The sequence below is a fragment of the Takifugu rubripes genome, chromosome 22, assembly GCF_901000725.2.
Source record: "Takifugu rubripes chromosome 22, fTakRub1.2, whole genome shotgun sequence".
NCBI classification, from domain to species: Eukaryota; Metazoa; Chordata; class Actinopteri; order Tetraodontiformes; family Tetraodontidae; genus Takifugu; species Takifugu rubripes.
Genome location: NC_042306.1, coordinates 8,026,470 through 8,049,968, shown reverse-complemented (window position 1 = coordinate 8,049,968; position 23,499 = coordinate 8,026,470). Strand labels below are relative to the sequence as shown.

The 23,499-nt window shown below is 42.3% G+C and overlaps 1 protein-coding gene across 8 annotated transcripts in view; it reads left to right on the top strand.

Moving 5' to 3' along the window:
- LOC101075768 (microtubule-associated protein 4-like) overlaps positions 1 to 23,499 on the top strand; it is a 53,391-nt gene that overhangs the window by 20,778 nt on the left and 9,114 nt on the right. For 3 of the 8 annotated variants that reach the window (XM_029831265.1, XM_029831269.1, XM_029831261.1), the window contains 9 exons: positions 11,942 to 12,285; positions 13,789 to 13,971; positions 15,830 to 15,923; positions 16,516 to 16,575; positions 17,340 to 17,590; positions 20,981 to 21,037; positions 22,531 to 22,623; positions 23,136 to 23,217; positions 23,282 to 23,391. In XM_029831265.1, the coding sequence (XP_029687125.1) occupies positions 11,942 to 12,285; positions 13,789 to 13,971; positions 15,830 to 15,923; positions 16,516 to 16,575; positions 17,340 to 17,590; positions 20,981 to 21,037; positions 22,531 to 22,623; positions 23,136 to 23,217; positions 23,282 to 23,391 (1,274 nt within the window). Of the gene's footprint in view, positions 1 to 4,739; positions 6,430 to 11,941; positions 12,286 to 13,788; positions 13,972 to 15,829; positions 15,924 to 16,515; positions 16,576 to 17,339; positions 17,591 to 20,980; positions 21,038 to 22,530; positions 22,624 to 23,135; positions 23,218 to 23,281; positions 23,392 to 23,499 lie in introns of those variants that run through there. The other 5 variants (XM_029831268.1, XM_029831263.1, XM_029831267.1 and 2 more) reach the window with 5 other exon arrangements.

The window sequence follows — 23,499 nt, the reverse complement described above, 5'->3', positions numbered from 1 at the left end:
TGCTACAAGCACATGTATACGTTTGCATACATTTATATGTTTTGGCTGTTTTTTAGAAAGCAGAGCTTTAAGAAAAAATAATATTAATCCCAATTAGCACTATAGAAACCTTCCTTTTTTTTCCAGCAAAAAGGTTTGACCAGCTCTTGTTGGTACCAGTGTAAAATGGAATTTTCCCCATGTTTCGCTTCGCAGATGTGCAGTGCAAAGACGCAACGTAGGTCTTAGTTAAGTGTCACTATCTAACTCCATCTCTACTGTCTACCTGTCTGATATCTTATTCAGCGTGGTACACACTGTACATGTCAGAACAGGCTTTCTCTCAGTTACCACGGCAGATCAACAGAACTCTAGAGTCTCTAGGTGGAACAGTTATTTCATGTGACTTTGACATGAGTGACGGTTCCACTGAGAGAACCGGCCATGTGGTGTTAAAACCAGCAGCCCTCTTGTTCTGCCTGACCTCTCGTTCGCTGGGGGAAACCCTGAGCTGATCTCTGGCTACGATTCAGTCTCTGAATGATCTTTATTCCCTAGTATGACTCCTGTTGTACTCACAGTTAAAATCTGACCCAACGAAAGGTGTGTTTATCTGCTGCTCGTCAGTTCATTAAATTTGACGTAGCTCAAGCTGAGAGCTGAAGAGACAATGATGCGGTTAAGTGAAACAGATTCCTAATGGCGTATTTCCCTTCTTTCCCTTTCTTTGTTTTATAACGCCACCACGATGGGATGGATTTGAATCAACAGGTAAGATACTTTTCTATTTTTAAGGAGGAGTAGATATTGGAATGAATAATTTAAACCAAATTTGGATTGCATTTACACAGCAGCACGCTTAACGCCATCTGCTGGCATCACAGCACTCTTGACATCACGTGTCCGCATTGATCCATTCACACACTGACTTCAGGAAACTCAGCCTTCCACCTGAACTCCAGCTGCCCTGCAGCACAAAACCTAATCAGGTTGCGTTAGCTTTGGTGTGGATAACAGTTCTCAGTAGATGGTGGCGCTGCGGGGACACAGACCCCCTTTTAAATGGGAAATCTACCGATACGAGACTGAGGTAATTGTGATGAAGGTGCTCATTTTGGTGATGGTGGAGTCAACAGGTCCTTCTGTTCTATAGTATCTATTGTTTCTTCAGTTGTTTGCTTTTAGCACCTGTTTGTGATATTTACCAGTCAGGATTCTGCTTTTTAACACCAGGATCTGCAACATCGGTGAAAACCTCGCAGCCACAGAATCTCACGTTGGTATGGTTGATAAAAACACATCATTCGACATAATGTTCTCATAAGTGTGCAAACTTCTGTCCCTTATGTAGAACTCGTGTGATCCAGTTAAATTGGGATTCAGTGATTGGCTTCATCTGTTAACTGCCGACTGGTTTCTTTGTTTAATTCGAGGGCTGAGTTGTTTTTGAAAACACGAGGGCCGTCAGGAGCTGTCAGAGAGAACAGATCTAGATTAATAACACAATCATCCAGTGCTGTCCAGATTCTCTGCTGCAGTTCTGATTGATTGTATCAGAAGCTGAAGTGGTCTGAGCTAAATGCTGCCAGCTGCTGTCGACATGGAGAATGCAGAGGCTGTAGCGTTGTCAGGCCCCAAGGATCAGTCATTGTTGGTCAGGCCCCAAGGATCATTCATTGTTGGTCAGGTCCGAAGGATCAGTTGGGTCCTCTGGATCAGTCAGGAGCAGTTGGGACTAAGGACTTTCAGGTCCTGAGGATCAGTCATGTCCTTTGGAAAGGGGACAAACCAGGGTTGAACATGCTCATGTTAGTTGCAGCAAGGTGCTCATGTGCTCCTCCGTCCATTTCTTTCCTCTAGGTTTATTTGCTCATCCTCTATTTATAGACTTCACATCTTCTCAGCTATACAATATTAATGAGTGGCCCTAAAGTGTGTTACCCTGATATCAATGTGTGTGCTTGTCTCGTACCTTCACATCTGCTCTGTCAGTTGATCATTCCTCTGTAAAAACTGCATCGGCATCAGTGAGAGACACAACAAACTCAAGTTTTGAACGACCACACTGAATTTAGATGATATCGTTGTATGTTGTGTAACCCTGGAGACAGATAATGAGATTCTCTGCTCATCCATCAGGTGTCTGCAACAAAGCTTTTTTTTTAGGAACCTGTATCTGTAAAGATGACTGAGCCTTTGTTTGAATTCTGACTGACAATTATCCTCTGGGCTGCCCAATTTTACAGGATCTTGTGTTATATTTTTATGTTTAAGCATTAAGGGATATTTTGCAAATAGAGAAAAAATTATATTTAGGTCCTCGAATTTTTATATTTAGTTGACTTTTCTGCTCTCTCCTCTCCTCTCCTCTCCTCTGTTTCCCTCCTCTCCTCTCCTCTCCTCTCCTCTCCTCTCCTCTCCTCTCCTCTCCTCTCCTCTCCTCTCCTCTCCTCTCATGTACTGAAACATCCATCTACTCTGTTGTTTTGATCTTTTGGATGACAAATTTTTGTCATTTCATTTCAAAAGGCAAACCTGTCAAGAAGATTAATGATGATGCATTCATCAGATGTTTTCCCCAGCACATCTTTTGCTAGGTTTTTCTTTTCTTGCAGCTTTACATTATCTGTCTGAAGGTGAATCCATATCAACAGGGTGTTCGTGTCAGAGATTTCTATTCTTAAGGCAACATATTTGGTTTATGCATACTAATTGTTGGACAGATTGGACGTTATGGCAGTTGGACTCACATGTTATTAGTCATGGAACATTTTTTAGTCCCGGTGTAGCTGGGCAGAAATAAAATGTTCAATTACTGTTCTGTAACCAAAGTCCTGTCGGATCATTCAATATCGACATTTTACACAACAACATTGTGCAGAGTGTGTTGTTATTGGGTGCCCTCACTTTGTGACCTTTGACCAGCTGGACTGGCCATGGTTTGGTTGACATTTTGTCACTGGTGTGCATGTGATCCCAGCTGTTCGAGACTCCTCTTGCTGAGGGAAGCTGGCCTCCCAGGGCTGGCGTAAACAGCTTCTCCTCTGTCGAACGGCAGAAGTTGACCTTGCAGGACTTTGACCTCTTTCCAACTCTGAACTGCAGGCACGGCACATGTTTGACAGCAGTTGACGATGTGATTGTAATGGACACAGTTTGATTGGAACCAATTGGAGATCATTCTTATTTCTCTCCTTTGTCATCTTAATGTCACTTATTTCTTCTCCCTCCTTAGAGTCACAATCCTTTTTTCTTTCTCTGCATTCTTTCCTTTTCCTCCTTAATCTCTGTCATTTTCCTTCCCCTCTATCTTCTATCTTTATAAGCTTTCATTTACCCCCCTCACCAATCCATCTGATTTACCTCTCCCTTCATCATCGCTCCCTGTCTCTGGCCTTTCCGTCTCCCTCATCTTCATCACCACCTCACCACCACCACCCCCCCATCTCAGACTCCCTGTGTTGCTGCAACACCATGATCATCACTGCACCGGCAATTGGGGGAGGTGCATGGAGGAGTGACAGTTGTGTGTGGTTTTGGGGGGTTGGAAGGGGGATTGGGGGGGGGGGGCGTTGTCAGGGAGACCTCGGAGGTGGTTGCCTTGGAAACAAAGGGACTCTTTTTGTGAGGGATGGAGGGATAGTGGAGGGGTGAACTGTGTGACAGTCAGTGCGATCAGCGAGTAAAAATAGAAACACTCTGACAAGATCCTCCTCCCCTTACCTCCACCCCACGTCTTACCATCTCTCTCTCTCTCTTTCTCTCTTTCTTTCCTTCCATCTCTCGGCACCACAGGCACCAACTATAATGTTGTTCTGTTTCTCTTCCAGCAAATATTTAACAGTCAGTGACCTTCACAAGAGGACTCTGACTGACCTCTGCCATTTCCTTCTGTACTTAAAGATTATCGGTTTCATTTGACGACCCGTCATTTTTGTCCTCCATCTTTGTCACGCACCTCTTCCACAGACTGACGTCATGGTTAAGTGTACTGGTTACAATGTTTCACATGCAACAGATTGAAAATTCAAACACATTTCTGAAGGTTTAAGCAGACAGGTGGCCCACTGCTATGACTGCCTGCCACTTTTCTGTTGTGGTCCTGGAAAAGTGCTCATTCGCTTTCAGTTTTCTTTGTTGTTTTGGACCAGTTCTTGACAAAATCGGGTGTGTTGATGGAGAGTAAGAAAATCATCAGTTCTTAAGTCAACTGGAAAGGTTCCAGGTGTTCGTTTGGATGGAGGAACTAAATGTTCACCATATGCTGCTGCACTCATGTTTAAAGGTTCACCTCCTTTTTATACGGACGAGGTCGATCATGTATTATTTAACCTACATCTTATAGATGTTTCACTTGTTAGCAAGCATTTTAAAATTGCAGCCTTTAAGAAAAATACTTTTTCATACCAGTTTTGATTTGGTATTAGATTCATTTTAGCCTATAGGATTATATTTTCCTTCAGTCACCTCTGTTTCTTGCTCGCTGTCATATGGCAGCTGTGTAACTGTGCCAGCCATTCCACCATTTGTACATACATGTTTGCCAACATGCGTGTTTTTGCAAGAGCTGCTCTGCATACGTGTTGCTACCAGCTCGATACTAAAATTGAGCTTCAGCAAATGAGGTAATTTTTCAGGGTGTCACGTGACTCTGTGATGTCAGAGAGAAGAGAAAGAGCAAAAACAGAGCAATAGAGAGAGAGAGAGAGAGAGAGAGAAGGTGCAATTTAGCCTCACAGCTGATCTGTGCAGTGCTCGGAGAAAAGCCGAGACGACCAGACACACACGCTCACTCTCTCGCTTGCACTGCTTTTTTTGGGGGGGGCGGCACACATGTGCGTTTGAGACACATGCATTTCTCCTACATCAGCTCACAAACATATAACCACATTCCACTGGGGAGAATTGTTTTTCAAAGAAAAGGATGCTTTGCCTCTTTTATTTTTCAAGCTCCTCACACTTTGGATCCTGAAAGCATTGCCACCTCTCCATCCAAGAGCAGAACTGGACTTTCTGGAGAGAAGGGGGAGCAACTAACAAAAAAGAACCAATTATATAGATCCTAAGGAAGCTAGTGCTAACAAATAAGGAGAATGTCCTTCTTGCCTGGTTCATCTTGTCATCAGTCTGGTTTAATTAGTGGCACTAGCGGGTTTGGACAGCCTTCCAGTGGATATCAACCTCAGCAGCAACAGAAACCGACTGATGGCCTCTCTGGTGCCAGTACCCCCGTGGTTCTGGCCTCCGCTCAAATGACAGCCACAAGTGGAGTGGTGGACCTGCACGCTCACCATCACAGCCAAGGCCAGATGTCACTGGGGGGGGTAAGTGACCCTGCCAAAGATGGGGAGTCCAAAATAACTTTTTCGGAAGATAAAGTGAAGTCAGTCGGAGGGACGACTGAGGTCACTGCATCTGGACAGCAAGAAACCTCAACTCTCATGATGCCCTTCCTGAAGATAGAGGACGAGGATTTAAGAGGGGGAAGACAGAGTGCGGATGGACAGAGAGCAGGAGGGGCATCTTTAGGAAGTGAAGGGCAAAGCCCCAGCAGTTCCCTGTCCACCCATTCTTCTCCCTCCACCTCATTACCCTCTGCTCCTATTAAAGAAGGATACTCTCTAAAGCCTTTACCAGACCAGAAGTGTCAATTTGACCTTGACATTGCACAGCACAATGTGCAACATGCTAATTTAGACATTAAAGATGGCATTCAGATGTCTCCAGTGTCAACCAAGCCTGGGGAGAGAAATACATCCCTCACTGGAACTACCAGATCAAGTTCAAGAAATGGAGAAGAGGAGCTAAAGGGGACTCTTCTTGGAAGCAGAGGTGGTTTAGCTGCTGACCTGACCACCAGAAGTAGCACCAGGGGTTCTGAGATGGGACAAGAGAGCTTCAGCACAACTGAAAAGGAAAGGCCAAGCTCATGTACTTCAAAAAGCAGAGGTGGAATAGACATGTCTCCAACTCCTGACCTGTCCAGGGACATTGGCGGTGCTGAAGATGAGACAGTGGGTGTGCATGCATCATTCATTACTAAGAAAAAAAACTGCCAAATCAGTGAATTACCACAGCGGACGACGGTGAGACGCGCCATGTCTGAGTGTTCACATTTGGCTGTCCCCATGTTAGTTGCTGGAGCTTATCCTACTGGGACAGGAGGCTCTCCAGTGACACCCAAATTGCCTGATTTTGCCCTGATGGGAACTACAAGCCTACCCAGGGCCTCCTACCCACATGTGGCCGTCAGGCGTTCACTTACGGTCACGGATGGCACCGCAGCTGCAGCTGCAATGGCAACGGTCATGCCATCATCATTAATGACATCACCTGTACTGCCATCATCACCCCCTCCAAAGAGGCATCATGGGAGCTGTGAGACAAATGTTTTACTTCCTGTTCCACCCCCTGCAGGAACATATAGCACCCAAGAAATTGAACTAAATGGTAAGCTTTAATTCTATGTCTATATCACTGGTGGTCTGGCTATATGAATAAAAAACATATATGAGTGAGTGAGTGAGTAAAGGTTCCCTATCTTTGACTAGAAATAATTTTTAGTGTCACTGGACATACTGTAGGTACATCAGGTTTAGTCTCCATAGGAAAAAAGAAATAAGGAAACCTTCAGTCAAGCAAGATATCAAGCTAACAGCTTTGTTTTTTGAGGTTTATAAAGTTTACTGGCTCTGTTTGTTAAAAAAAACACTGAGTCACTCCCGTAATCTTTTTTTGAATGTCACAATAAGATCATCCATTAAGTGCATCCATTTCTTAAATCATCCTTTTTCTTCACGGTTTACCCTAACTTCACCTTCAGTTCCGACAAGAACAGCTATGATCAGTATATTTGGCAGATTTTCCTTTGTGGTTCAATCGCCCTGCTTCCACTTAAGTTAGGGTCACATTTAAATTAAATTTCCAAAAACTCCGTAGCAACAAATATATTTGATGAGAGCAACCTGCAGAGTTTAGCACGAACAGTGTTGGAATAAAAGGAACATATTGTCTAAGGTCGCAGAATGACGCAGAGATTTGTGCTGTTGTGATGTGTTGTGTTGTGCTGTGCTGAGTCCCGTGGGTAAACATACTAATGTATTCTGATAACGTGGATTTGATGACGGAGTAACTTAGATGGCACAATGAAAATGTGTAGTCTTGATGTGTTAGAGGATCATGCAAAGAGCAGCTCAGACTATTGAATTAAGAGTAACAAATGATTAGAATTTCTGCATTCAGAGTTAATATGATAGAAAACATAAATGTATTCCACCTTTTTCACCTCGGTGAAATTACAGATCCTCTACAGACTGTTTCTGATTTGTGTCCATCTTGTGTCTTTCTGAGATTAGTCAACAAAGAGAAGAGCGGCATTGATTAGACATCGACTCTGACTGTACACGTGCAAATATAGAGCAGCTATTTCTAGCACTCCCTCACTCCCTATCTGTATGTGTGTTTCCACTGACATTTTACAGAATTGAATGGCCCACACATTTCCATAAACAACAGGTCTGCCAGCTTTCTTTCGAATTCAGCACAGAAATAGATCACAGCTGTGCAAGAGAACACACTTACAGGTACAGTTATGGTGGGAGGGAGGGGTAAGAAGGAATGTTGCCAGTGTTAACATTATGTGGTGTGGTTATATCACAACAACAAAACATATTAATGCAAAGACAATGTAATAACAACATACTATTAATATGTGTAGCTGATTTAGTTTTAGGCACAGCTAACCATGAAAATGTCATGAAAATGGTTGATATTTCTCATTAAACCAAATGTGAATCAAAATCCAAGAGAAAGTCTGACGCACGCACAGCGGTAATGTTCCAGCAAGTGTGTGAGGCATCAATGTGCCTATTCTGTCTATTGATTGACCTGGGCGGTGACGGTAGCTGCTATCATGCTAGCAAGTGGGGTTCTAAATGTGTGTGTGTGTGTGTGTGTGTGTGTGTGTGTGTGTGTGTGTGTGTGTGTGTTTGTGTGTGTGAAGGCCAATGATACTATTAAATATCCTTGCACAAGCCTGTCTATGTTTGTTAGTCGTGTGATTATACACACACACCTACACATGCGTGTGCATACAGGCATGCATGTGCGCGCACACACACACACACTCACACATACACACACACGCACGCACGCATACACACAAACAGCTGGCAGCCAGCAGCTGTGCAGTGTGGCATGGTATTAGCTGGGTTCTCTGTTCTCAGGCAACAGTTTCATGCCGTATGAGTCATACTGCTGGTGTGTGAACTGGGCACTGATACAGTCATAACAACAAAATGTCGTAAAGAATCATATTATTTTCAGGGTCTTTTTGTATTGAGGATATTTTTAGACAATGTTTTCCTTTAACCCTATGGCAAATTTACTGAGAGCCAGGCTCTTTTGTATGTGGAGTTTGTATGTTCTCCCCATGTCCAGTAGAGTTCTCTTCGGTCCTCCAGCTTACTCCAAAATAAGCATTTGGGGGGAAAAGTGTATGGGTTGATTTAAATTGTCCTTAGGTGTGAATGTGAGTGCAAATTGTTGGTCTTATTCTGTTGGTCCTGCAATAAACTGGCGACATGTTGGAACCCTGCTCTTGCCCAAATGTAGCTGGGATCTGCAATGTTTTTGAATTACACCAATCTGATGTGGAAAGAAACCTGTTAGATAACCCAGCGGTAAAATCAATGGGTTTCTTCCAAAGATTTTGTACAACAGCTGATCAATTTACTGCAAACCTGCAATGGTATTGAAAACCCAGGCATATGTCACTTTAGAAAATTCTTCAACTAACATGGGCCCCCCCCCCTCATCATGAGCTTTTGGGGGTTTAGTAGCTTGCTCAAGGGTACATTTCCAGTGCTCTGAAGGTGTTCTGTTAGTGATGCAAATGTGTTCTGGCACCATCTCCTGCTACCAGAACACCTCCTAAGTTTTATCCGCACCAGGGCTCGAACCAAGAACCCTCCGCTTCTCAGCCCAGTTCCTTACATGAATTATAATATTATAATTCGATTATAATATTCATTTACTTTAATGGCCAGGTTATTATCGTGGCAGCTGGTGAGTCAGTCAAGTAGAACTGCAAAGTAAAAGAATTAAATACCCGATATTAAATGTATAACTATATAATAACATATCATCATAACAAGCCTCGTTAAGAGCAGAAGCTGCTTGGCACTTTTTTGTTGTTGACTCAATTTGTACTGAGTTCCCAAAAGAATTTCATGAAATTAGTGACAACCAAAACAGCCTGAGAACCTGATATTTTTGCTGGAGTGAAGTGGGTTATTAACAGCAGGCAGGGACCAGTTTCAGCACCCAGGTCAAATAGATGCAGAGGTGAGGGGACGTCAGGCTGGGACGTGTCCAGTGATTCTGTTGCGTCAGATTGTTGGTGGCCTCAAAGAGATCCCGTCTGTTCCGCCTGTACTTTTCCATCCAGTACAATAGTAATTACTGTATGATCAGAACATTCTTTTAGATCTCCATCATTTACTGTCACAAATGCGTTTTTAAAGCCTACCATGAACCCACTCTAAGTTCTGTAATATTATGTCCTGTCCCTGAAGATTTAAAATAAAAATAAAATGAAAATAGATGAGCTCAGTTATGAATACTGGTGACACTGACAAGTGTAAACACCAAGCTTGACCTCTTTAATGGCTAAAATCATCCGCATTGATCTACATAACCACATCCATGCATTGACCTTCAAATTCAGTAATCCAGGAATAGTTTGATGTAATACAGTAGATCCCGTCAGTAAAAACCTTTTCTCTGTGAAGCAAAGTGACAGCCAGGGGCTCAAGGGTCAGAACCATGAATGTCTTTATCTACTGACGTATTTGTCCTCAAAAGCTGAGGAGAACATCAGTTTACGCTTGGCTGCAGTGGTTTATTCCAACCCAACGTTGCGGCAACAGGATGCTCTTGTGTAAAAGCTTTGCTGTAGAGTTGTAGAAACCCTGATATTTCATTTACTTGGATAAAACAAATCATCTCCATGTATTAAAATATACCATCCTATATGTCTGTGGTTGATCTTGGTTTTTCTTTTTGTCTGCCTCTCAAAATCAACACGACAAGGGATAGGGTGTCTTGCGTGCACAATAATTAAAGTAAATCATACTTTATGCACGGGATGAACGAAGCTGTATGATTACTCACTTTTTGTTGTTAATATCTCACCACTTGACTCCAATTGTGTATTATTAACATAATATGTCAACTGGAAAAGGGGGCTGTGTTAACCCACTGAAAGTATACATATCGCCACCTACTGCTGAAGCAGAGGACAGCTTCCCTTCAGTTTTTGCACTTTCCTTGTTGCATGTTCTAGAATTTCATGCACTAGTGCAGTACGGGCACCCTTCCAGTCAGGTTCATTGGTGTGGCTGCTTCTCTGTTTTAAGAATGGTGGCCTCAGTTGTCTTTTTATGGTTAGGCAATGAATCTGGCTCTGACCACCCTTTACTACTTCAGTCTCTGTCTCGTTTCCATCTGGTTGGCAGCAGAAACAGGTTCTGTTCGCCTGTTTGCTTCAAGGAGAGGAGAGGAGATGAGCAGAGAGGAGAGGAGAGGAGAGGAGGGGAGGGGAGGGGAGGGGGAGGGAAGGGAGGGAGCCATGAACCAGAAAGGTGGTAGAAACTCATCAGGTGATCATGTTTCTGTGCCCTGGCAGCTTCGGCCTGGGGCAGCATATCTAAGATGGTAGCGAAAGAATCAGCCTGAGCCTCTAAATATGATAATTATTTAGAGTAGAATAAAACCTGGAACTACAGAATTACTGACTATCAGCTCTCTCAAAGAGGAATGTTTTAAGTCTAATCTTAAAAATAGAAAGGGAGTCAGCCTCCCGTACCTGGTTCCACAGCAGGGGGCTAATATCTAAATGCTCAGCCAACCATTCCACAGCTTAGATTCCCTTTTTTAATGTGGCCATAAAAAATTGCTAAGCAGAGGATGGATTGCCTCCTGATTTCCACTGAGTTGAACAACTGTACCACATTTACACTCTTGAATTCCTCCTTTCAACTCTTTTAGCTTCTTCTTGTGCTCACTTTCAGTTTTTTCTAAATTGTTGTGACACAGCTCACCTTGGCCATGAATCCAGCCTCCAAATTAACATGTGCTTCCATGACTTTCTCTCTTTTTATGAGGGGTTTGATAAAACTCTCTCTGAGTTCTTCCTCAAACGTCTTCACAGGACCTGGCAATACTGTTAGTAAGATGAGAGCAGTGACTTTCTGTGTCGTCCTCTCAAACAGGAGTTGCTCCACTTCTTACCAGCTTGATCTGCCATGTTTTATGTCTGCAGGTGTCACAGATTTTTTATTCTTGACCGCTTTATCCCTTTCGGGGTCATGGGGAGTGTGCTGGAGACTATCTCAGCTCAGTATAGGGCCATAGTCAGGGTACACCCCTGAATGTGTCGCCAGCTCATCATAGGGCCCAATATGAGAAATCAGGGGTAAATCAGGGGTTCAGTCCATTAAGGTTACTTCGGCAGTGCTCTGAAGGTGTTCAGACACCTATCTCTACTACCAGAACACCCTCTCTGTTTTGTCCACACGGGGGATTGAACCACCACCCTCTCAGCCCTACAGACTGAGCTGCTGTGAGCTACAGTATGTGTCCCAGATCAGATTCGGTACCTTTCTAGTTTAGTTTTGTGCTGGTCCAGTATTCTGTTCACCTAGATTTACAGCATCCTTGCTCTCAGTTTTTCACTGTTGAGTTTTCTCTTTTCTGTTCAGAGGTGTTGTGATGTGACTATCACTTTGCAAAGTGTCAATCAATCCTCCAAACATGAAAACAAAAACTGTCATCATCTATGAACAATCATTATTGTAGTCTGGTAAATTGCATGAAAAGCTTGTTTTTATAATGCAAAACTAAAGATCTTATCCTTTTGTCCTTCACCAAAGCTTTGACACTGATATCCCTTTTTTAACAGTGAAGTTTGACAATAAGGAGAAGCCGGAGAAGGCCGACATTATGTCCAGCAGCACAGCCAAGACTGACACCTCTGAAAAGAAAGAGAAAGAAGGGCCGCAAAAGCAGGACAACGGTCCAGAGAAGAAGTCAGACAAGATCATCAAAGACGAGGACAAGGTGGAGAAGAACACCGAAAAAAACAAGGCCAATGAGAAGGCGGATAAGGTGGACAAACCAGAGAAAACCAACAAAGATGAGAAGAGGGAAGATGAGAAGAAGGAAGAGAAGGGAGGGAAAGGGCCAACTAAATCTCCCACAGGTGATGGTAACAAGAACCTGCCAAGTCCTGACAGCAAGAGCAAGGTGAGTCCTACAAACACGCGCAAACACACACACACACTCATACACACACTCTCACATCCATGAGTCCAACATTTAGAAATATGTAACAGAAGTAGTGGAACAAAAGTCAAAATTGGAAGAGAACTTAAATAAAAAGTAAATAGATGAACATTTGTGGTAACATTGGAGGGTTATTATGTTTATTTTCTTGCCAGATCTTCACTCAAAATCCATTTTCATTACAATTTCAGACTCAAATACTTTTCTGAGCTAAATGTTTCTTTTGTATTTTTCTTTTGTTTTTCCTTCATATGGAAAAATGAAAATATTGAGGGTACAACACTGTTTCTTGTTCTTTGGCTGAACTGAGCATGTGTTTCACCATTATTGCTGCATCCATTCTCCATCATATTAAAAAAAATTCTCCATCAGAATATTAATTAAAACGCCAAGTCCACCCAGGTTCCAAATGTATTTAAAGTTAACAGGTATATACTTCCAGCAGGCTAAATTTAACTTTTTTTCTCACTCACTCACTCACTTTCTACCGCTTGTTCTTCCACTGAGGGTCGCGGGGGGACTGGAGCCTATCCCAGCACAATGGGCAGAGGCAGGGTACACCCTGGACTGGACGCCAGTCAATCGCAGGGCTAACACATATAGACAAACAACCATTCTCTCTCACACTCACACCTACGGGCAATTTTAGAGTTTCCAATTAGCCTAATCCCCAATCATGCATGTCTTTGGACTGTGGGAGGAAGCCGGAGTACCCGGAGAGAACCCACACAGGCACAGGGAGAACATGCAAACTCCACACAGAAATGTCTGTGTAGATTCTCAATCATCCAGGTCATTGTATCCAAGGTAGTTTTCTCTGTCAACTGGACTGAGTTTCTTCTCTTGAAAACGTTTTCAAGAAAAGAAACTCTGTCCAGTTGACAGAGAAATCCACACAGAAAGTCCCCAGCCTCAATCCCAACCGGGGATCGAACCCGGGGCTTTCTTGCTGTGAGGCAACAGTGCTAACCACCACACCACTTTTTTTCTAAGTTGTAAAATGTTAAACACATTATAAAAGAAACTGGAGAAAGGCGTACGTTTCTAGGTATGCTGTTAAGTCAAACGGCTTTAAAACCAAGCATGTTTCATCACTATATAACAGTCACTATATAACCTTTGCTGCATTTCCTCTGTCTGTGCTACATTAAGCGTCACTGAATGTGTGTAATTATATCATTTTAAGCTGATTGGGAGTGATGAATGGGTCCTACATTTGTATCTGATTATGGCATCATGTGCTATATTTGGAGTGCTTCTCATTTCATCTGATTTGGGACCAATGTTGTGAATGCTCCCGAGGTCTCCAAAGTGGCTATGAATTTTCTTTTTCTGAATGCTGTCGGTTTCAAATGACTTTATTGCAGTCATCACCATCCATTATAGCGGTTTATTTCAGTCTTTATCGCTTTCCTTGTTTTACGTTTCTATCTTTTGTGGCTTCTTTAATTTCATTTCCACCAGCTTGATGTGGCTTCAGCTAAATCAGATTCAGCCAAATCCCGCCCATCCACTCTGTCTACCACTGGTGAGGCCTCTGCAGCCAAACGTCCTTCCCCTACCACCTCAAATAAAAAGAGTCCTGTACCCAGGGCAACAACACCCACTGCAGCCAAGCGCCCACCAGTGGCAACTGGCTCTGCCAAGGTGAGTGTAAATCATTAGGATCACATAAATTCAATCTCCTGGAGAAAAAAATATTAATAATTGCGCTATGTTGCCCTGAGAAATGGACTCCTGAAGTAGGCCTCAGGGAACATCAATCATATGGCACTCGGTGCTGCCAATACAGAAATTAAAATTACAGCCTCGATGTAGATGTAAAATTGCACATTTTTAACACTTTGTTTCAAATCATCACACAAATATTTAAAAAAAAAAAAAACATTCACTTGAGTAAGTAAAAAATGCTGTTTATAAATGATGATTTCATTTATTAAGGTGAAAAAAAGCACAAAAACCCTCCAATGTGGCTGAGTTAAAGCAATTCTCCACAGAGGATTGAGCCAGATTTCCTCCACAGCCATGAGAAAGACTCATTGTCACTTATCACAAACACTTGATTGCAGTTATTGCCGCTGGTGGTGGCACAGGCAGTTATTAGGTGCAGGGGGCAATTACCTTTTCTGAGTTCGGTCACACAGTTTATATATTTATATGCACAAACAAGCTGAGCTACATTCACATGTCAGTGGGAGCATTTCACTGGAGTTCTGTCCTCGCACTTAGATTGAAGGGAGCCAGGTTTGTGGCAGGTGTAAGTCCATCAGCAGGCTCACGACACCATTCAGTACTGGACCTTTACCAGATTACTTATACTGTCACAGAAACAACAATAAACACAAACAAATTACACATGCACAAACAATGACACATGCACAGAGCTTCCTGTCACTGACAAATAACTGAATTATCTGGTCTGTCATCCCAGCTTCTAGGAATTGAATTAACTTCTGTAATACTTGCCTTTTAAAAATCCTGTTTCAGCCAGACCAACACGTGCTTTCATTGCTCATCAACAGAAGTGAACTGATTGTTCTGAGTTAAAAAGACAAGAGAACAAATTAGGCGGTTCAGTAGCGGCGGAATAAAACGCTGCAGCCATCACAGTCAGATCAGGAAGTCGCAGTCCTGTTACATCTCCTCCTTATTTAATCAACTCTTGTTGGGCCTTTTAATTATCCTGTGTAATAATTAGTCTTGTTCTGCTGTATGATACAGAACAACCCAGAATAAAAAAATGCATGTGTGCAAAAAAAAATTTAATATTTATTCTACACGATTCTCTAGTTTGGATTATACTGTAATATTATAATGTAATACTATTAAATCTTCAATTTTGTTACCTAATACAGATCAAACAGCATTTCCTTTGGATTGCAGTTCTAAATATTTTTTGTGTTTTGTTTTTTTGGTTTGAATTGTTTATTGCAGTTTTTATTGTATTTTTCTTTTTTACTCCGTCAGTATTGTGTCTCGGGCTGTGTCTGAAATCACACACTTGTTTCCTATCCCCTACTCACTACATAAGGAGCAGGCTTGAGTGAGTTATTCAGTGGCTGAGAAGCTGAAAATTCTGCATTTGCACACAGCCATAGAGCTGTAACCTTTGTGTAGCGTCGCATGATAAATATGTACCAGAACAACATCAGCGCCGGGAGAATTATCTCATTTGTTTGCTGTTGTACATTATGTCATTAATATTTAACTTAATTATTAACTAATAATTGTGTTTAGCTTCTCGACTGTGACCACAGAGGATGATGTGATACTAAATTAGGGAGCATCAGTGGTCCACTACTTTTCCGTGCACATTAAGTGAACAATATAAGGTCACTTAACATTTGGGCACATTTGGACTACAAAATGGCGTACTCCCCTATTGAGTGCATTATATAGGGTACGGGGATGGTTGTAGATGGAGGGATTGTTCCTATTTGGCTTCTGTCTATCATCATTTAAAAATCTCACCCAGAGCTCATCTCACCTATCCTGTGATTTTCAGACTCCGGAGAACAATAGTGCTGAGAAACGTCCACCTGTGCCAAAGGCCACACCCACCCCACGTGGCTCCTCCACTGCAGCAACCAAAACTGCTGGTACGCCTCACACACACACACACACACACACACACACACACACACACACACACACACAGTACACACAGAGGCTTACAACATGACCTCTAGAACAGGAGCTGACAGTGCTACAGCTGCTGGATATCATGAATCAGTGCTCCTCCTCCAGGCAGTACGCAGCCTGAGCTGCTACCATATGTTGCTCTTAATCGTATTCAAAAGCAATCCTTTGAAGACACCAGTGTGGTATTTTTATCAGTACATAACAAATACTGTCTCTTAAAGTAAAGGAGCTGTGGCTTAGTCTGAGTCCTATTAGTCAAACAGGCATTCGCTTCAGCACCCTCAGAGAATTTGAGTCATTCACCCAGTTTACAGCAGCAGTTGTTCCCAAGTTGCACAATTCATTTATGCTGCATTCATGGACACTGTTTTTTCTGACCTGCTGTTCAAAATTCCAGATGGCATTTTATTCAGGCATTACATATTAAATGAAATCTGTTTTAAATAATGCTTAAATCTATTAAATTATACCTATTATAGTAAATGTGGGTATTCTTTCATATTTGAGCACAGGCTATTAAGTTTATTTACTTGTGTTTCATAATTGCAGTTAACAAGAATGACAAAGCTGATAACAAGATGGGAGAGGCCAAGAAACCCAAGACTACTGGTAATAAAACATAGAGATGCAGGCTGTAAAATTTCTCATTTGACTATTTCTCCTCTGAATTCTCAAATTTAATGGTCAAAAATAAAATAAAGATTCATGGGCAGAATCATTCTGAGGATGTAATATTTTTATATTATACTTGTACAGAAAAAACTGCATTGAATTTATCTTTGCTTCCACAGTCATTGTCCAGCATGCATTACTGGTCATCCTTCCCTATCCATCCATCCATCTTCAACAGGCACTAATGAGTAATTAGTGATACTTTTTGATCTGGTCATAAACTGATCATACATATGTGGTAGAAATGTATGTATGTAATATGTGTGTAGAACTGTTGGGTGCATTTCTGGATGAGAGTTGGTCCTAAACTCGGTTGTTTTATGTCAAATGAATAGGCTTGTTGAGCCTTGAAGACAATCAAGGCAAAAAGCAGAAAGGAAAAAGTGAAGTCAAAGCACCATAGTCAAAGCTGTGGTTCCTTTTAAAAAATAAAATGTTGTGGGTAAAAATTGTGTATCAAAGCTCCTTAGACGAGCAATCCTTGTTAAAGTGTTGATTGCTCAGGCAAGTTAATCTGGAATTATGGCATCCCATAAAAGAGTACTAAAAACGACAAATTAAAAACTGTTTGGGTTTATGGTTTCATCCATACAATGTCTGCCTGACTTAATTGGGAAATAAATGTAGTGTTATATTTAATTCCTCAGATGAGGGATTTAGTAATACTCCAGTGTTAGCTATAAATGATTCTTCCCTCTCAGCAGCTCGTCGCCCAGCTCCTTCTGCCACACCTGCTACCCCTGTTGCCTCCACTAATGGTGAAAATTCTCACCGCCGCCGAGTCATCACCAAACCTCCGGTGCCCAAGCAGACCCCAGTGGAGAAGAAGCCACCAGTGCCCCGTGCACCTCGAAATCCCAGACCCATCAATGCACCAACTCCTGACCTTAAGAATGTCCGCTCCAAGATTGGATCTACTGACAACATGAAGTATCAGCCTGGTGGAGGAAAGGTAGGACCAGACTGTACAGTAACAGTCAGTAAAGGCAACATGGTTTTGAGCATGTAGTTCCAGTTCTTGTATTTTTGGAAGATGACAGAGACATCAATGCTTCCAACACAAATACAGATTCGCACACACATGTTGACTATTGTTCAGTAACCCTAGAACACCATGGGGGACACTAGTGGTCAGGGAAGCTGGTTGGGTGAAGGAGTCCTTTAGGAATCTTATTCTGTGGAACTCTGAGGGCACTTGCAAGGTGCAGACAGGCCTGAAGGACTGCAGCCTCATTTCTGAGGGAGGCAAAGCAGCGGGTGTGGGTGTAGTTACAAGAGAATCCATTGATTTTTGGATGGTCCCGTCTCGTCTTCTTAACAGCTTTAGACTTTTTGGGGTCACGGGAAGGGTACAAAATGATTTTTGGATATGTCAAATCCTTTGTGAAGCACCATCAACTGCCTCAGGAGAGGAAAAACAGATTGCTCAGATAATAAAAGAAAATCCTCCTCACTGGCAAGACTTCAGGGATTGATAAGATCTGCCCAGAAATCCTTAAGGCTTTGGCTGTTCAGGGGTTTTCACAAATGACACACCTCTTCAACATGATGTGGAAGTTGGGTACTGTACCCAAATGTCTCACATCCCCTTCTTTAAAGAGGAAACTGTTGGTCTGTTAGAACTATATTGGTTTCACATTACTCACACTCCATGAAATGTAACTCCAGCGCCTCGCATTCAGAATGAACCATTTGTGTGTTTACCTGGATGGAGAACAACACACCAGCTTTTCACTCTTGCAGTCATTGTGAAAAGAGCCCGGGAGTGTGTCCACCCAGTCCTCCTATGTGTTGGGGACATGGAGAGGGAAAGCCATCATCGTTTTTCTTCCCTGGGATATGCAGTGGGCGTATGGAGTAAGTGGGGGTCACTCCTCAGATCACTCAGTCCCCATATTCCCACGAGCCAGAGTTGTGTCTGCACACTTGGCAGTAATCCAGACTCTTTTTCAGGAAGGGGTGCAACTTTGCCACCTACCCTTTTTGTCACATTTAGTCAAAGGATGTTGAGGTGCGGACGTGGACAAGGGGGCTTGTGGTTGAGAATTCCATCGCTGTATTTTGTAGCCCCTCTTAATATTGGGCCATTTTTAGTCAGAACTGTATATTCTATGCAGGGATGAAGTCCTTACCCCAAATAAAGGAGCTTAATTACCCTTGTTCATAAGTAGGGATGTGAGATCAACAAGATTTGGCAGTATTTGTCACTGTTGGGGGGGGAGAAATGGAGCTCAACCACAATGTAAAAGACTTGATCTACAGGCCAATCTTCATTCCAGCTCTCCTCGGCCATGAGCATTAGGTCATGACCCAAAAACAAAGCTTACTGTTAGAAGTAGTTAAAAAGGTTTCTCTCATGATGTTGGCTGGTGTCTCCTCCAGAGTGAGAAGTTCAGTGAGAGACTTGGACCATAGCTGCTGTTTCTTTGCATAGCCAGGAATCAGATGAGGCAAGTGAAGTTGCTGGAGGGTGCCTTACTAGGGAGGTATTTTTAGCACATCTGGGAACTAGGAAGAGGTCACCAAGCAGGTTGAGGACCAGGCTGTGAGATTAGTTGTGTCCACCGATATGAAAATTCCTTGAGGTTTCCAGTCAGATTCGGTAGATGTAGCTAGGGACACAGGTAGGGACATTTGGAGTCTTACTGAAACTGTCACCCCATCAGTTGACTTTAGATAAGTGGTTGATGGATGGATGGATGAATGGATGGATGGATGATGGATGGATGGATGGATGGATGGATGGATGGATGGATGGATGGATGGATGGATGGAAATGAGTAACTGTAAGTGACACCACTGGAATCCAACAGCTTTGAAAGTTATTTGGGCTGAATTTGTCTTAATTAGTCCACCAGATTTTTGCATCCAGGAATTGTTAACAGCAAAATCACATGTATACTCATAAACATAAACACACATTGGCCATTTCAAGGTTGTTACCTGTCTAAGAAAAATGAGATATCAGCTAAAACATTGACTGCCTTTGTTTTTCATCCATCCTCATTCTAAATTTTCATATTGTTTCCTTCTGCCTCCTCCTACGGTCATATTAGCATTGTTATCATTTTCTAAATAATTAAACCATGTGAACACTCCCAGAATGCATTCTTTTTTTCTGTCCTGCTGTTTCATCTACCATGACTCGCTCAGGTAATAGAGTAAACAACATATATGAATATAACGCACCTACAAAACATCAATTCAGTTTCATTATTTTAACACACAGTCTTTAGCATAAAGGAGGGCATCGACTCGTTTCTCCTGGTAATTTCTGCATTCTTTATACTCATTTGTGTTTTTTTACTTCACTAACACAGAAAAAAGACATTCTATCAGTGATAGAGGGATTTTTAGTGCTGCCATTAGTCATTACAGGCATGACTGAGTTCAATAATCATATAGTGGCAGTGATATGAGCTATGTATGTTAGTATAAAAGGGTTTGTATGTTGGCCCACTGACTGCAGTGACTGCGAAGTTCCTTGGTGTGAGTGAACGGTTTGTTTAACCTGGGATGGACTGACGTGCACAGATCTGGAGGAGGATGGTTATGGTGAGGTAACCAGATAGGAGACACTGCAGACAACTATTGATCTTTTATCAGTCAAATAATTATCAGAGGTTGACAAAGAGAGAAATTGTCCATTATTGAGATTAGATTAAAGATAGAAAATACAATGAATCCTGCAAAATCTGTGCAAGGCTGACTGTGACCTTGACATGCAGAGTAAATGATGTAACTGTAGTGAAAGTAGATTCTTAATGTTTACAACATTAATATTTATAGAGCTTTAATTTCAAGATTGTAGAAAATTTTATGTTATTTGTTTAAATTTCCAAATTCATTTGTAAAGCAGTAAAAGGGGGAAACACCCACAGAGGTGAAAACAAAATGAACATTATCTGTCTGTTGCTCTCTCGTGGTGATTTAACCTATAATACACATTATTTGCTCCTTACTGTTAGTGATGCCTTTATTAAAGGAACCAAAGTTGTTGGTTGTAAATGATGTCTAGTGTGAGATGCACAGTGAGTTCATGAGGTTTCCCCAAAATCCCAGATTTTGCAGAGCGAAAGGATACCTTAAAGGAACCATTGCTTTTTAGTATGGGTTGATGGTTAGTAAAGTTTAGTAAAGGTGTGCTTGGTGCAAACTCCTAGTTTACCAGCACGGCACACAATTACACTGATCGTCTCAGCTGCTGACCCCCACATTCAACCTGCCACACCCTCTTCAACCGAATCCGCACCTGCCCCATACCACCCCCTCCCACCATGCTCTCATTCCTGTTGGTAGTCCATCCAGGTTGTGCTGACCAGAGGGGTGCTTGTCTCCCCAGGTCACCTCCACCCAGAACAACAAGGCAGACCCCTCCACCCCTGCCTCCAAGGCCAGAGTGAGTCCCTACCATCTACATCCCGACACACGGACGCCTCCTATCTTCACTCACCACCACATCGCTCATTCTACATCCATCTGCAACCACAGCCATGCGAGTGTATCTCTCCTGTTGTCAGGGATGCAATAACCCATTCTACATTACCATAACAGAGTTTTCAGCTTTCAATCCATGGTTTTTGTTCAGTCACAAAACAAAAAATAAATATCCACATAAAAATATGTAAAATTTCTCATTTACATTTGGCTCCATAACAGGGTAGTATCATCATATAGCTTCTTTTGCTAACCTCTGACCTATACGCTTCATTTATGTTCCACTTATTTGTTCCTCGTGCATGTCCTCTCTGACTTGAGCACCTTTTTTCTGTTGTGCACAGCAATATAGATTTAAACTGTGACATTGCCGATCAAAGAATGTGCTTTGATGTTTCACTGACTGTGTGGCTGCTTTAAACAAAGTCGGATTAATGGCAGATTCCAGAGTATTTGTTGCATTTGTTCATCTATGGTTTGCAGGGCAAACATGGCCGTATATCTAACCAGTGACATATCCAGGTGTCTGGGTGCAATTTTGTGCTCAGTGGATCCTCCTTTACTGCTGCCAACTGTGTCATCACTTCCATCTTTGAAAACAGATCATGCAGAGAGAATGAACCCATGCTGTAGGATTAATGACAGACATAGATTAGCTAACCCCTTTAATAGGCCATTAAAACCCAAAGGTCTCTTTTTTCCCTCTTCTTCAGCCAAAGGGGTAATTTCTGTAGTGGAAATGATGACCTACCAGCTTCAGATTTTGTGAGATGTACATAGACTACAGCTATTTATCACTCTGGTCTAGTAAGAAAGACAATGGCATTTGCATCAACAGGACCATTTAATTAGAGGAACTCACGCCTTTTATTCCTGGCTGCGAGTTCATTTGTCATTTTTCTTGAGTGCCCATCTGAAAATGACTCATTATTTTATGTTAGTGTTTCTTCTTTGCGATGTAACCTGCCTAAATATCGAACTCCCTTCGATCCAGCCACAGTAGCGACGGTCGACAAAGAATCATGGATGCACAGACATTATTGGCAGGACAGCAGGAGGCACATCTGGATATGAGAATATCACTGGAAGTAAAACATTTTTACGTAAAAAGGCATCCGTGCCCAAAGCTGACCTCAGTAAACATAGTATTAACTAAAAGATGATCGTGGTAACAATAATAATGAAATAAGAACTGATTCCTGGTTCCAAAAAATCCCAGACTTTTTTTGTGGGGCTGAGTTTTTACACATCATTTCATGTCACAGAGGATGACTGAACTGGAATGACAGGTTGTCCTCCGTGTATACACGCCACAGCCTTTTTATTTCCCCATTGAGTGAATAGTCTTCCGTGCTGCCCTTTCCTTTCTGCCCATTATACTTTCCTCCATGTCTTCCTTTCTCCTCTATCTCCTCAGTTCACTGCTTGTCTGTTTGTCTACCTGCATGCCTTTAGGTTCAGATTCTCCACAAAAAGCTGGACTTCAGCCATGTCACGTCTCGCTGTGGCTCCAAGGACAATATCAAACATGTCCCTGGAGGTGGCAATGTAAGTAGCGTCAGAGCTAATGACGCTCCCCAGTCTGGAGCAATCTGTGTCGCTGCTTTGCTAATGTTATGCAAGTTTTTTTCCTTTTCCTCCCGTCTACAAAGATCACATTTCCACACCAGGCAAAAATGAAACCACAAAACTTGAATCAAAAATCTGCTTCATAGTGGAAACAAATGCATTCACCTGTCAAAAAGAGCTTGTTCTGATGCTGACACGGACATGCAGCAGCAACATCATTGCACAGTCAAGCGCTGATAAACGACTGATAAAATATGGAATTCTGACATTTATTCTGCATATTTGATTGATGATTTGTTGCACTTGTTGAAAGTGTTATGTGCCTAATGGTCCTGTGCCATTTAAGGTTTTGATCCTAAAAGCTTTAAAATGCCCTACTCAGTTTTGTTACGATTGACGTGTACGAACAGGTAGCTATACTCACCTTTTAGGGAATTACAGCCAGTGTCCGGGGTTGGATGTCATGTCTGGATGATGTTTTTCCTCTGCAGGTGCAGATTCTGAATAAAAAGGTCGATGTGAGCAAGGTGACATCCAAATGTGGCTCCAAGGACAACATCAAACATAAACCAGGTAGGTCATTATCTAACCCTCCCTTGCTCCCCTCCCGTTATTTGCACTGCCCTGTCTTCCTCAGGCGGAGGTGAGATGAAGATTGAGAGTCATAAGATGAACATTAAAGCAAAATCTAAAGTTGGATCCATGGACAATGTGGGACCAGGCAATGGACAGACAAACGGGCACAAGGTCAGACTGACGTCACCCTGAGCAGAAGTTGCTGGGTTTGCTGAGTCACTGTGCTCTTACTGCTGAATACCACTAGATGGAGTAATAGCACAGGTTTGGGTGTCCATC